Source organism: Sciurus carolinensis, chromosome 14, assembly GCF_902686445.1.
Source record: "Sciurus carolinensis chromosome 14, mSciCar1.2, whole genome shotgun sequence".
NCBI classification, from domain to species: domain Eukaryota; kingdom Metazoa; phylum Chordata; class Mammalia; order Rodentia; family Sciuridae; genus Sciurus; species Sciurus carolinensis.
The window spans coordinates 30984093-30997004 of record NC_062226.1 but is presented as its reverse complement, the minus strand read 5'-3'; the positions used below and the strand labels follow the sequence as shown (position 1 = coordinate 30997004).

Genomic DNA, 12912 nt, shown 5'->3' with positions numbered 1-12912 from the left:
TCTCTGTCGTTGCCCCGCCTGTTGCACGCCGGGAAATGTAGTCCGATAGTCGTGGCCGCCGGAGGCTGGGTCGCGGTGAACTCTCGAAGCATGATGGGAGTTGTAGTTACGGGGGCGTCCCGGGAAGGTTCCGGGTGACGCCTTCTGATCCGGGGGCGGGCGGTCGTACAGCTGCTTGGCTGTGAGGCAGAGGAATTGGCAACCGAGGGGAGGCTCTAGCGAGATCTGAAAGACTGCGCAGCCAGGCAGGGGAGGGGATTCGAGGTTGCGGGGACAGCCAGGGTGCGTGTCCGATATGCCGCTGGGGACGTGACCGCTCAGGGACCGAGGCAGGACCTTGCCAGACCCAGCCAGGGAACCTCATCTTCGTTGGGCCTAATTTCCAGCAGCTGGCTAGGCCTCACCAGAGCCTTTCCGTGAGGCCCCTGCTCTTCTCTGGCAGGGAGAATGGCCTCCCCCAGTCCCCCGCTGGAGCCAAAGGTAAGTTGCCCTTTCCAGGGATCCCGTTTGTTTCGCCTTGACCCCAGCTGGGCCTTTCCCCCGCCCTCCCCCCAACTTGCTGACCGCCATTGTCGTGCAAGGAGCCCCCCAGCTCCCGCCGGTGCTCTGGGGCGCGGTTCACTTAAAAACTGCTCACTGGCTCCTTTTCTTTCTTGAGCAACTTGATAAATCGGCTGGAGAAAATTAGGAATGCTCCTAGCTAGCTCTCTCATTTTTGAGTTCTTATAGGTAAGGCACCATTTTTGACCTTCTTCTGTGTCTTCTGCACCTGGCACGATGCCTGGACCCAAGGTAGATGCTTAAAGAACCTGATGGAATTGAATTGAATTCAATAGGGTCACAAGCGAATGCGAGTAGAGAATTGGAGCGGGACAGTGAGGTAAGGGAAGCTTGGAGAGGCCTTGGGGCATTTTTCTAAATTAAAATATTAGGGTATACTTATTAAAGTAGAAAATGCCTTTTCCTTAGGTCCTTCACTTCCTAGGACAAGAATCCAGCCCCACCTACCCCCTAGTCCTAGGGGCCTGTTTGTTGCTGTCAGTTCCCAGAATTGGGTACTTTTGGGCATTCTGAGTTACTATGTTCTTTCCAGACCACCTGGCCCTGATAAGTAATTGCTTCTGCCACTTTCGGTGGTAGAATTGTCCTTGAGACAACAGGAACTGACTACAGAAATCATACTATTTCAGGGGTTGCTGTCATTTGAGGATGTGGCTGTGTTTTTTACCCAGGAGGAGTGGGATTATCTGGACCCAGCTCAGAGAAGCCTCTATAAAGATGTCATGATGGAGAATTATGGGAACCTGGTCTCACTGGGTAAGAATCTGTTGTTTCTGTAACAAAAACATCTAAGAAGGTACTGGAAATCAGACTCAGAATGTTTGGACCAGTACCAGTACCAAAACTCTGTTCCAAAGTTCTGATTCAAACCTTTTTTAGTTGTTTCCTTGAGACTCTTATCCTTAACTTCCTTGCAGTGACCAAAATGCAAGCTTTTCTGGCTTCCTGACTTCATAATCTTATTCCCATATTGCTCTGTACTTTCCCTCCTGGCTCATCCTCCCACTGCTTTCCTCCCACCCCTTTTCACTGCGCCTTCTGGAGCCCCTGTTCTTCTTCACATAATGTTCCTTACCCATCCCTGCCTTAACTGAAACCTGGCACTTGCCCAGGAACACCACTTCTCTGGCAGTCCTTTGAGTGGGGGCTGCTTATTCTCCCACTTCTCCTCTCTGTCCTTTGTCTGGAGTCTGGAAGGGAGAAGTTACTGTTCTTCCTACTTTTCAGTGCTGTTCCCAAAGCACTAGCCTTCTACCTTCAAGCAAACTCTCCTCCTTTGAGGCCTCAGCACTCTTGTCCTAACCATTCAATTTCTTCCTTATCCTCTGTCAACTTTTTCTTTGGTTCTTCACATACAATTTTGTCACCTATTCCAGTCTTCTCTATTTAACCCACATCATTGAGGACCCAGTCAATACTTGAACCTCAGTGGATCTGAACCATGTGTTGTCTTTACAGACCCTGTTTTCCACATTTACTCAGCTACTCATATCATTGATCATATCCTTAAATTTTTCATAACAGGCAGGTATTAAACCCCAGCACCCTTTTTTCTGACCACATATTCAATCACTAGATGCATATTGACTGCAGCTAAACAATGGTGACTAAAGCACATACTTCCTGCCCTTATAGAGCTCACTGCAACTTCTTACCTTCACTCTCTCCTACACCTTCCCTTCTGTATCTTTTCATTGTTAATAGTAGTGTTTCCTGTCCCGTTATGTGTCCTCTTCTTTACCATGATATTTGTCAGTTCTTTCCATACTACCTTCTCATCTGATTAACAGCATGCTCTCTTATCTCCTTGGTAATAAATTATGTCCATTTGAAAACTTCAAATCCTATTATTTGTTATAAAAATATACTTTTTCCCCCTCTTCTGTTTGAGTTACTAAACTCAAGGGAACAGTCTCTAACCAAAAGGATTGATGTCTGTGAGTGTGTGTGTGTGCGTATGTATGTATACGTGTATATGTATACTTGTGTATGTATATGTATGTATATGTGTGCGCACACACACACCCACGGCGTTTTTTTTCCCCTAGTTCCCACTTGGTTTACATTTCAGCAGGGTTGGTTGGTTGGTTTTGATTTTAGTGTTTTTCTGTTTTTGTTTTTTGGGGTTTTGTTGTTGTTCTTGTCCTCCATAGGCCTAGTTCCCTGTTCCTTTTGTGACTACTTCAAAAAGTTAAGTTTTCTATCATTTTCTGGACCTCACCTTCTATTTCACAGAGAAAATAGAAGCCACTAAACCTGAACCCTCATCCTCTCTGCCCTCATTTCACACTTAAAACTAGTCCTGTCTTTTCTCCAAAAACTTATCAATCATCTTTTTTCCCCTAAATAGCCTTCAGTCTCTAGTCCTTCTCTCTCGGTACCTTTATTCTCATGATAGGTCTGTTCTTGGCTTATTCAATTGAGGAAGAAGGGGGAAGAAAGAAAAAAAAAAAAATCTTTGAACCAGAGTCCCTTTTTTACTGCTCCCTATAACTTGCTACTTGTCCTCTTCATAGCCCAGTTTTTTAAGAGTAGTTAATGTGAATTCTGTACTATTTTACCTTCCATTATCTCCACACCTGTTGTCTTGCCTCTAGCACACCCTTTAAGTTGTGTAGCAGGGATTTATAATAACCTCATTGTCAAATGAAGTAGGCTCTTTTCTGAACCTTATTCTATTCACCTCTTTATGAATATTTGAAATTCTTTATTGCTTGCCTCCTTTGACTTATATTCTGACTTCCTCTCTGAACACTTTGCTTGGATAATATTATCTACACTCAGGCATCAGCTGCCATTATGTGATACATCCCTAATCTTTTATCTCCACCTCAAAAGTAAGATGGAACGTAATTGTCTGATTCAACTCCTGGTTCCACCACTTACTAGTCTTGTGGCTATTGGTGACTTACTTGACATCTCGGTACCTCAGTTCTTTTTTTTTTTTTTTTTTTTAATAGAAATTAAACTAGCACCCACCTCTTATAGTTATTGTGAGTATTTACTGAGATGGTATATGTTTTAAGCACTTAAAATACTGAGTCGCACGTAGGAAGCATAGTATAAGTATTTAACATTACTCTCATCATCATCTTCCCTGTATTTTGAAGACCATGTTGGTAACTCACACTGGACAAGTCTCAAAAAGTCCATTAAGATCTCCTGGGCCTTATTTTCTCTGTATTTCCAGTATTTAACGTATTATCCTATAATCATTCTTTGTTATTTCTCTAACCATCATAAGGACAATAATTTTACCTTTTTCATTTGATTTCTCCAGCTCTTATCACAAAGCCAGGCCTATGTTATATGCTTCTTAAATGTTTGTGTGACTGAATAAGTACAGTTCATTTAAGACTTTGCATCTCTTAACTGGATTATTGCCATAGCCCTAAACTAGTCCATGGCTACCAATCTCTTTTTTTTAAATATATTTTATGTATTGTCACCAAAGTGAATTTGTGTTAACTACTTAAAACTTTTGATGGTTCCGGATAGCTTAAAGGACAAAAATCTTAATTTCTTACCATTTCTAGGACCTCCCTAATGTAGTTTCTGCCCAACTTTCTTGTCTCCTCTGTGATTTCCTGCATACCACTTGAATCTTCAACTGTTAATTTTTTTTTTTTTTATGCCATGGTGTCTCTGAGTCACTGCCAGTTTATCTATAAGTTGACTCTTTAGACTACTTGAGTCACACTGGACAGAACTAAGAATTGCTGAATTTACAAGACCTTGAACTCATTGGGTTTTTTTCTTTAATTATATTCTTTCCCCAGTTATTTGTTAAATTAGTCATTCAATTAATTGTTATTGAACCTGTGGTAGGTCCTAGAAATTCCAGTTCTTCCCCATTCTCCCACTCTGTTAACCAGAAAAACTGTTCATTTTATACTCCATTGGATAGTAAGGTTGGCAAATATGGCCCACAGGTCAGCTGTGGCCTGTGGCCTCTTTTTGACACAGACATACTTATTCCTTTATTGTCTTTAATTACTTTCATGCTACAATAGCACAGACAATATAGTTCACAAAATGAAAAATATTTATTGTTCTGACCTTTCATAAGAAACCTTTCTTCTGACCTAAAGTTTGCCCATTTACCATCTTCTTACCTTCTCTTTCTCTACCCTCAGCAACCGTATTATTAGAACTGTTGAGTTAAAAATTGTTAAAATTAATCAAGCTAGCATAAACCTACAAGGGAATTATTATAGGGATATGTTTTATATAATATATGAGCATGATTATAACTGAATATCTTCAAAGGACTGAAAGCAGAAATTGAATCAATCTCAAGAAATAAAGAATTATTTTGTCTTAGATTAGGCTGCAGTAACAAGTCACTTATCTCACAGTTCTGCAGACTGGGAAGTCCAAGATCAATGTACTGGCCAACTCAGTTTCTGGTGAGGGCCCTCTTTCTGACTTAGATGGCTTCCACTCTATAGAATAGAAGAAAGGGAGAGAGCCACTTGCCTTTCTTCTGTTTCTGAAGACACTGTAAACCCATCATGGGTACTCTACCCTCATGACCTCATCTAAACTTAATTACCTACAAAAGGCTTCACCTCCAAATATTATTACCTTGGGGCTTATGGTTTCAACATCTGAATTTTCAAAGGGTATATACCATTTTGTCCATAACACTCTTCTTGCTTTATTTCTTTCCCCTTAGCAGAATAGTCTTTTGTCATTTGTCCACATGCTTCTGCCCTTTTAGTTTCCAAGTTGAGTTTACAGTTCTAGCCACATTTAGATTAGCTATTTTAATTTCAGTTTCCACATTCCTGGAGAGAGATTCACTTTGAGTCAGATGCCTACTGTGGATAAATGATCAATGACCACAAGATGGGAAGATATACAAGCACAGCACATAATCACCAAGCTGGATGTAATAGATAATCATTCCAAGTCTACTCTGTATGGAAGCCTACACTTATTTTCTTCATCTTCCTGTCCTGTTAACCTATTTGTTTCTATGCCAGTGTATTATTTCCTTTACTTTAGCAATATATTGTATTTTATGTTTCATAAGTCAGTCTTCAGTTTTTTTTTAAGGGTGTGCTTAACAAGCTAGTTGCATACATTCTTTCAATTGAAATTTAGATATATTGGTTTTTTAATTGATTCATGTGATTTTGATTGTAATGTTATTAGTTTCATAGATTAATTTGGGAAGAATTGCAGTTCTTATAATATTGAATCTCTTTAGCACTTGGTTGACTATTTAACTGTCCTTTTGTCTTTCAGAAAAATTTTACAGATTATTTTTACAGGTCTCATACATTTTTTACTTACTAGTTGTTTTATTTGTTTGTTTTTACTTAATTTTTGTCTCTTTGTTTTTTGAAGTAGATTCCCACTGTATTGCCCAGGGTGGCCACAAACTCCTGGGCTCAAGTAGTCCTCTTGTTTCAGCTACCTGGGTAGCTGGGTCTACAGGGGTATACCACCATGCCTCAGTAGAACATTCCTTGCTATATTTATTCCCTAGGTTTTATATTTTTTGTAACTACTGTGAAGAACATTTTATATTTCTATAGTGTTTACTGACTGGTTTTCTTGATAATAACTAATATTTATGATCTTGTTTTTGCTCTTATATTTTCATTTGATTCAGAAAGTTTAGGTAGACATTAATATCATCTTTAAGTAATGTTAACTTTGTCTTATTTCTTTGAGTAAAACCCCTAGAACAACCCACTGGATAAATATTACAGAGATTTTCCTTCCCACAAGGATTTTATGAACCAGTGAAAGAGACCAACACATAACAAACAGTTAAAAATGTTAATAGTGGCATCTATTGGCAACACTGTGTAGTTATGGACAGTAATACAGAATTGGTAATAAAAAAAAATAGAACACCTAAATGTGTCTAGTGGACTTAGCAAAGACCTTCTAGAGAAAGTTGCTTTGAGCTAAATCTTAAAGAACCAAGAGTTGCTCAGTAAGCAGTGCTGAGGGACACTGAGTAAATAGGAAATGCAAAGATAGGGCATGAAGAACTAACACAAGCAGTTTACCTACAAAAAGTATGATAAGTAGGTAGGAGGGTTGAGTTTGGAATTAGAGACCATGTCATGAACAGTTCTCAGTCTCATAATAAAGAGCTTTGATTTGATCTTAATGTGATATGTTACTGCTGGCTCTCTAAGTGATGACATGAATAGAATACCATTTCTTAAACATCTCTGGAATCAGGCAAATATAATGTGAGGGCAGCGTAAAGTTCAGGGCCACAGATTATTACATAGCTCCATGATTGTGAGGGTTAAAAGCCATGGTGGATACTAGAAAGGACTCCATGATTTTGGTGATTGGTTAACAATAAGAAAGGAGAAATCTAGGACTTTTAGTGTCCACTGAAAGTGAATTCTAGAAGGAACATTGTAAGTAGCGAAGTTGAGGTTCCAGTAGTTGCTTAGGAGAGTAAGAGAAGTAAGTTTGTTTTGCTTTCAATAAAATAGCTTAATAACTGCTTTGAAGTAAGTCAAAAGAAAATTCAGAGATGGCTTCACATTTAAAAGATAAGAATATTGACTGGTTTTCTTGATAATAACTAATTTTTATAATCTTGTTTTTGGTATTATATTTTCATTTGATTCAGAAAGTTTAGGTAGACATTAATATCATCTTTAATGTTGACTTTGTCTTATTTCTTTGAGTAAAACCCCTAGAACAATACCCCACTGGATAAATATTACAGAGACTTTCCTTCCCACAAGGATTTTATGAATCAGTGAAAGAGACCAACACATAACAAACAGTTAAAAATGTTAATAGTGGCATCTATTGGCAACACTGTGGAGTTATGGACAGTAATGTAGAATTGGTAATAAAAAAATAGAAGAGGTTTATGAAAAATTTAAGGTCAAAATAAATTTTATAGTGATTGAATCTTCTGGTGGCATTATCAGGCAGCAAGAAAGATGAAAAATCAGAAAATAAGTCAGAGGCAGGATTAATGGTCCTATAGACCACTGTGTTATTAGATTATTATGCTATATTTTCTTCAACATCTGCAGGATTTTTATTTCTCAGATGTAATACAGATTGTCAGCTGAAAATAAGGTGATGAACCTTGAGTCTTATATATTCAGAAGGTTGAGAATCATTTGTACTTGGAAGAATGTGTTATGATTTGTGGTAAGTGAAGTCATAAACTGCTGCATACTTTTTTCATCCATTTCTCTGAACATGTTCCTGTATACTTTATTTCTTCTTTCTAGACCATAGACTTTAAAGAAAACAAACAAAAAAAACTTCATGTCATTTCAACCTTTTTTTTTAAAAAAAAGACCCATTTATCTATATAGGAGCTATTTATTGCTTAAAATTTTCTTCTTTATTTCCCCATTTTTACTCAATATTATTTTCCCATTTTTACTCAATGTCCATTTGATCTTGTATGAGGCTATATGACTTATCTTTGAACCCTGGCTCACTACATCATGCTAGTCAGTAATTCTTATTAATGAATAAATTGTAGCTTTCCCCTGGTTCTTCATCTTTTTTATCTTTCCCAGAATCTTTTATGTGTTCCTCCTATCAATTGGTCTATTTATTCTGCTCAGATGCTTTCTCATCCTACATTTTTCTGACCTTACTGTTTTCTTTCCTTGATATCCTTTCTTCCTTAGACTGGTTAATCCCACCCCTACTTGTCTTCTTTGTTTACCCATCTTACTTTGTATCAGTATTGATTTGACAGCTCTTTACCCCAACTCTGCTTGGCTCCTACTGTCTCATTCTTTGCCACCTGAACAGTCTTGGTACCTATCTCCAAAAGAGCCAGTTTATTTCATCAGATAACACCATTAAATAATAATATTAAGTCAAGCTGTCATCCCAGCTATTTGGGAGACTGAGGCAAGAGGATCTCTTGAGCCCAGGAGTTTGAGACCAACCTGGGCAACTTAGCAAGATCTTGCCTCCTAAAAATAAGAAGAAAGAGTAATATTTATATACGTTATATTCTTTGTCATATACTGTTCTAAATGGTTTTTCATGTGGGCTAATTTAATCTTCACGGTAACACTCTGAGGCAATAAACTATGTTTTATAGTGCAGTAGATTAATTTATCTTGATTACTCTTTTTTTGTACTGAGGATTGAACCCAGGAGCACTCTATAACAGCCACATCCCCAACCCTTTTTATTTTTTATTAGAGACAAGAGTCTCGCTAAGTTGTCCAGGCTGGCCTCAGACTTGAAATCCTCTTGCCATAGCTCCCTAAGTAGCTGGGATTACAGACATGCACCACCATATCTAGCTTGATTTTCTTATTTTTCTGATAGTTTCTGTTTGCCATTAAAGAGCGTGGCTGATGTTTGGATTACATTTATTATTTATTATTCCAGATGTTTTGAACAGAGATAAGGATGAAGAACCAACTGTAAAACAAGAAATTGAAGAAATTGAGGAAGAAGTGGAGCCACAGGGTGTAATAGTTACAAGAATCAAAAGTGAAATTGACCAGGATCCCATGGGTAGAGAAACCTTTGAACTTGTTGGTAGGTTAGATAAACAGAGAGGGATCTTCTTATGGGAAATACCACGGGAATCTTTAACCCAGGAACAGAAAATATTCAGAGGAAATACTAATATTATCCATAAGAAACAAAACTCAGAAGAAAAATGCCATAAATGTGAAGAATGTGGAAAGGGTTTTGTCCGCAAGGCCCATTTCATTCAACATCAAAGGGTCCATACTGGTGAGAAACCTTTTCAGTGCAATGAATGTGGGAAGAGTTTCAGTCGCAGTTCATTTGTTATTGAACATCAGAGAATTCACACCGGGGAAAGGCCCTATGAGTGTAATTACTGTGGAAAAACCTTTAGTGTGAGTTCAACCCTTATTAGACATCAGAGAATCCACACTGGAGAAAGACCCTACCAGTGTAATCAATGCAAACAGAGCTTCAGCCAGAGAAGGAGCCTTGTTAAACATCAAAGGATTCATACAGGTGAGAAACCCCATAAATGTAGTGACTGTGGGAAGGCCTTCAGTTGGAAGTCACACCTTATTGAGCATCAGAGAACTCACACTGGTGAGAAACCCTATCACTGTACCAAATGTAAGAAAAGCTTTAGCCGAAATTCATTGCTCGTTGAACATCAGAGAATTCACACTGGGGAAAGACCCCATAAATGTGGTGAATGTGGGAAAGCCTTTAGATTAAGTACATACCTTATACAACACCAAAAAATCCACACTGGTGAGAAACCTTTTCTTTGTATAGAATGTGGAAAAAGCTTCAGTCGGAGCTCATTTCTTATTGAACATCAGAGGATCCATACAGGTGAACGGCCTTATCAGTGCAAAGAGTGTGGGAAAAGTTTCAGTCAGCTTTGCAATCTTACTCGTCATCAGAGAATTCACACAGGAGACAAACCTCATAAATGTGAGGAATGTGGAAAAGCCTTTAGTAGAAGCTCAGGTCTTATTCAGCATCAGAGAATCCATACCAGAGAGAAGACTTATCCATATAGCGAAACTAAGGACACTTTTGATCCAAATTGCAGTCTTGTTATACAGCAGGAGGTCTACCCTAAAGAAAAGTCTTACAAATGTGATGAATGTGGGAAAACTTTTAGTGTTAGTGCTCATCTTGTACAGCATCAAAGAATCCACACTGGCGAAAAGCCCTATCTGTGTACTGTTTGTGGGAAAAGCTTTAGTCGGAGTTCATTTCTCATAGAACACCAGAGAATCCACACTGGTGAGAGACCCTATCTCTGCAGACAGTGTGGCAAAAGCTTCAGTCAGCTTTGTAATCTTATTCGACATCAGGGTGTTCACACAGGTAATAAGCCCCATAAATGTGAGGAATGTGGAAAGGCCTTTAGCCGGAACTCAGGTCTGATTCAACACCAGAGAATACACACAGGAGAGAAACCGTACAAATGTGAGAAGTGTGACAAAAGTTTCAGTCAACAGCGCAGCCTTGTCAACCATCAGAAGATCCATGCAGAGGTGAAAACCCAAGAAACCCATGAATGTGATGCTTGTGGTGAAGCCTTCAATTGCCATATTTCTCTTATTCAGCATCAAAAATTGCATACTGCATGGATGCAGTAAATGTAGAGAAATATGTAGGCTCAGTTTAATTTGAGACTAGCTACCCAAGTGCAGTTTTAGTATGGCCCAATATGGGTCAGATTTTCTGATAAAGCAAGTTGTCCTTGGCTTCAGGCAAATGGTTTCTGAAGATCCTGTGAATAGTGGACGTGTGCCCGTGCGCAATTGACTTCTAATTACTCTGTTTTCATGATCATGGACAAAGACTCACTAATTTATCTAAGTATCTTTTAACAAATCTTTCAGCAGAGAAGTTGAACCCAGGTGAACAAGGAGGTGCTCTGAAGGACAAAGTTGGAATGAGTGCCAGGGAACTGGGAGCAGCTGAGTTAGAAAACTGAGAATAATGATTCAGAGAATCTTTTGCCACCATCTCATGGTGGTCCCTTCAATTCCATTATGTTTGGCTGTGCATGCCAAAGCCTAGTGATAGCATATGTAAGTTGTCAAACAAAGCCCAGATGTTTTTGAAACCAGTATACAAAGTTTTTGTCATTTGTTTAATAAGAGAGTTAATTGTTTGGCATGTGAGTTAATGGAAGGCTGTTACAGTGCCTGGTTATTCCCAGATCAGTGAAGTGAGTGAACCATTAAGTTTACATGCAAAGATCATGTGAGTAATTAACAAACCTAGCCTAGCAAAGGTGTTACCAAGCAATCTTTGGGAGTGCCTTTTTTCCCACCAAGATGGGCCTAAAAAGTGGAAGAAGATAATTGATCTTTTGTGCTGTCCCATCTGTGAAAGATATTTGTAATACTATATGAATAAGCTTATTCCTGCACAACCAGGAGCATGTGAAAGTGTACATATTTTGATTACCAAGAATTGGAAATAAAAAGACCTGGAGTTTATGCTAGGAAGCTCGAGATATTTTGGTATTGCTTTGGGTTTTATGGTATCTAGATTTTGCATGCAATTTTAAAATTCTTATTTCTGGTTCTAGGGTTTCCCCTAGTTAATGGTTGTTTTATAAACCTGTTAAGTCATCGTTTTAATCATTAAAACCAGTTTTGTTTTTTGCTTTGTGTAGGAGTTTTTGTTACTTTAGTGTAAAACCAGTCCTGTCAATTACATTACTTTCTTTCTTTTTTTTTTTTTTTTTTTTAATTTAAGAATCAAGGATTTGAAGGAACTCATTCTGCCTGTGGCTAGTTAACTTTTTCTGGATTAGGTCAAAATAAGGTTAAGTCCAGGTTCTTTAATTTCTGAATATAGAATTCCAAATTATCAAAACTCCCTAACTTAAACTTCCCAACAGTTTGAGCAAATACCCTTTTTCCTATACCATGGCCATTAAGTACTTGTCACCTAATGGAAAGTATGAAAAAGTAACAAATTGCACATGATTCCACAGAATTATCCTCCTTTCCTGGATAGTCAGTTTTCTTTATTTTATACCAGTGGTTCCCAGACTGCTAATGGGATCTCAACCAATAATGAGATTCTTAGACCTGTACTCAGTATTTTTAAAAACCTAGTGCAAATTGTGTTTTCATGGAAGGTACACTAAAACATTACTTTTTCACTGAAATTATAAGCCCTGGCTGTTTACATTTTCCTCGTTGTAATTCTGGACCATGGTTGTATGAGATAGTCCTACTAGATTTGCATAGTTTTTAACATCCTTGGCTATGACTCTGAAGTGACAAAACTGTAGCAATGGACAATTCTTGATTATATGTACAATTCGTTGCTTTTTAAAAATAGCAAGTGACCAAGTGAAGTGGGAGCATCAGTTGCACCCAGGAGTTTGAGATTAACCTGGGGAAGATGACAAGACCCATCTCAAAAAACAAACAAGAACAAACAAACAACAACAACAAAACCAAAATTTTTTAAAAAGTGGTTTTGTTTCTCAGGAAAATGATTGAAGAATGCAGAGACTAGAAAAGGAGGGAAGGAAAATGTTGTCTTTCAAGAGGAGTTGCTTGGGATGAATCTAGAAGATGAGAACCAGTGAAGATAATAAATAGTGTCTGTGAGATAACATGGTAGCCACAGAGTAGGATGGTAGCCTAGGGTCTCAGGAATGTGAAGGGGAGGAAATGCAGTGCTTAATGGAGGCAGATGGAGAGAGTTGTGCCAAGGAGACTGTTCTGCATTTTAACTCACAGGTATTATAGAGGTTAATGGGAGGGAAGAGATTTGGGACCATACCCTTGACCTTTCTTAGATCTGTGGATCTTACTCTCAGAAAACTGTACCTGCAAAATAATTGTTCAAGAATTTATGGTTTCCATGTGAAGATACTCAACAGGCCCT

The 12912-nt window shown here is 38.4% G+C and overlaps 1 protein-coding gene across 6 annotated transcripts; it reads left to right on the top strand.

Moving 5' to 3' along the window:
* The first annotated feature begins 170 nt into the window (after positions 1 to 170).
* Znf189 (zinc finger protein 189) lies at positions 171 to 11676 on the top strand. 6 transcript variants are annotated; one of them, XM_047525600.1, is made up of 4 exons: positions 171 to 480; positions 730 to 880; positions 1233 to 1317; positions 8929 to 11676. In XM_047525600.1, the coding sequence occupies exons 2-4, from the start codon at positions 797 to 799 to the stop codon at positions 10647 to 10649; spliced, it is 1890 nt and encodes a 629-aa protein (XP_047381556.1). In that variant the 5' UTR covers positions 171 to 480; positions 730 to 796; the 3' UTR covers positions 10650 to 11676. The 6 variants fall into 6 exon arrangements, with proteins under 6 accessions (XP_047381556.1, XP_047381555.1, XP_047381558.1 ...); XM_047525599.1 differs by having other exon boundaries at positions 1191 to 1317; XM_047525602.1 differs by lacking the exon at positions 730 to 880.
* Positions 11677 to 12912: the final 1236 nt, after the last annotated feature.

Coding starts and splice junctions, on each gene's coding strand:
- Znf189 (XM_047525599.1), top strand. CDS start 797: ATGCTTAAAGAACCTGATGGAATTGAATTGAATTCAATAGGGTCACAA. Junction 881..1,190: donor AATTGGAGCGGGACAGTGAG/GTAAGGGAAGCT, acceptor ATACTATTTCAG/GGGTTGCTGTCATTTGAGGA. Junction 1,318..8,928: donor TGGGAACCTGGTCTCACTGG/GTAAGAATCTGT, acceptor TTATTATTCCAG/ATGTTTTGAACAGAGATAAG.